The sequence below is a fragment of the Myotis davidii genome, unplaced genomic scaffold (genome assembly GCF_000327345.1).
Source record: "Myotis davidii unplaced genomic scaffold, ASM32734v1 scaffold217, whole genome shotgun sequence".
In the NCBI taxonomy this organism is placed as follows: domain Eukaryota; kingdom Metazoa; phylum Chordata; class Mammalia; order Chiroptera; family Vespertilionidae; genus Myotis; species Myotis davidii.
Window position 1 is genome coordinate 1,841,883 of NW_006290034.1, and position 1,650 is coordinate 1,843,532.

Here is a 1,650-nt window from a genome sequence, read left to right on the forward strand (position 1 = left end):
GTGTGCCTGCAGGTGCGTGTGAATACATGGAAGTCTGTGTGTGGCCGCGGGAGGCACAGATGCACTGACGTGTACCCAAAGCGAGCATTTTCCAACTCTTCGGAGGGGAGCCGTGGAGTTACGTGATTTCTGCATTATCTTGTGTTAATGCTCTGAGATTTAGATCCGTCGCCACTGCTCTTTTTCTGTTTCCATGTCTTCCTCTTATATTCATAGCACTAAGTGCATTTCTGTCAAGTTTACATAAGTGTCCAAGTAAACAATTTAAAAGAAAAGTATGAAGTTATGTGCAATGGCCAGCATCCGACAGTTGCGCTGACGTACACTCCGCCTTGCAGGCTTCTTCGGGAGCGTGTTTGGCTTGATGGGCGTGTACGTGTACGACGGGGAGCTGGTGTCACAGAACGGGTTTTTCCAGGGCTACAACCGGCTGACCTGGGCAGTTGTTGCTCTTCAGGTAAAGCATTCACTTTCCTGTGTGAGGATCAGAGGCCCCGATGAGCTGCGGGAGGGCCGGGTCCCCCTGGCCACGCTCAGCGCCCTGGCTTCTCCGGAAGTAAACAGCGCTGGTCTGTGTGCCCCGGAGAAAGTGGTGGCGAGGAGGGGCCGGGCGGGCCCGGGCCTTCGCTTTACCAGGAGGAGATGCCCCGTGAGAGCAGGAGGCTGGAGCCGGGCAGATAGAACTTCCCACTTCTCTGCCGTGGGCACAGGAAGGCGGTCACCCGTCAGCTCAGGAAGCAGGGCCAGTGGTGCAACTGGGGACAGCGCGCCCCTCCTGTGGCCACATGTCGGCACAGCCTGTGCCCTGAGTGTGCAGGCTGAGCCCTGTCACCTCCAGGCTGACTCACCGCCCGGGAGGGTCCCTGCGGAAGGTGGTCGGGAGCCAGGGGCGGGGCCGCGAGGGCAGGAAGGATGCTCTGTCTGTGCCACAGAGGAGACAGGCGAGTGCAAGTTCAGAGAAGCGCGTAGAGGCAGGAAGTCAGTTCCGTGCGATGGCCTTGACCTTAGAGAGGAAGCCTCTGCCCTTAGGAAGTGGCTGTGGGACGGAAAGGTTTGGACGTTGGTTGGAGGGACCCACAGGGGTGAGGAGACGAGAGAGCACTGGGGGACAGGACTCAGACCTCCCCGCAGTGACTGGGGGCCTCCGCCCACTTCCTCCCTCAGGCTCTGTCCCTCCCCGGGCGAGAGGCAGAGGCGAGGGGAATGGTCCAGAGCGGGTGGCAGGAAGGAAACTGCGGGGGGCCACACCCCCACTCACTAGCCGCAGTGGCCTCTGAGGGGTTTGGTAGGGAGTTCTCTCTCCTAAGGAAAAAGCACCAATAAAACTGCTCTAGGGCAAGTAAGTGAGGACAGTGAGAGGGGGGTTGGATGGGGAGACTCATGTGACCCGCATTCTTATTCAAAAGAACACCTCGCCAGCTGGGAACCGGCCTCACACCTGTCTGAACGCGAGGCTCATACTCACTTGGGTGAGGGGAGGTATTTCACTTGTACTCGGATCAAACCCATCACAACACCCTGCGGGTCACACTGGGGGTCACACTGCGGGTCACACTGGCGGTCACACTGGGGGTCACACCGGTGGGTCACACTGGGGGTCACACCGGTGGGTCACACTGGGGGGTCAGACTGCAGTCACACTGCGGGTCA

At 59.3% G+C, this 1,650-nt stretch overlaps 1 protein-coding gene across 1 annotated transcript in view; it reads left to right on the forward strand.

Moving 5' to 3' along the window:
• Positions 1–1,650, forward strand: part of SLC35A3 (solute carrier family 35 (UDP-N-acetylglucosamine (UDP-GlcNAc) transporter), member A3) — a 10,118-nt gene that overhangs the window by 5,849 nt on the left and 2,619 nt on the right. The window contains exon 5 of the mRNA XM_006762927.2: positions 339–457. Coding sequence (XP_006762990.1) covers positions 339–457 — 119 coding nt within the window. The remainder of the gene's footprint in view (positions 1–338; positions 458–1,650) is intronic.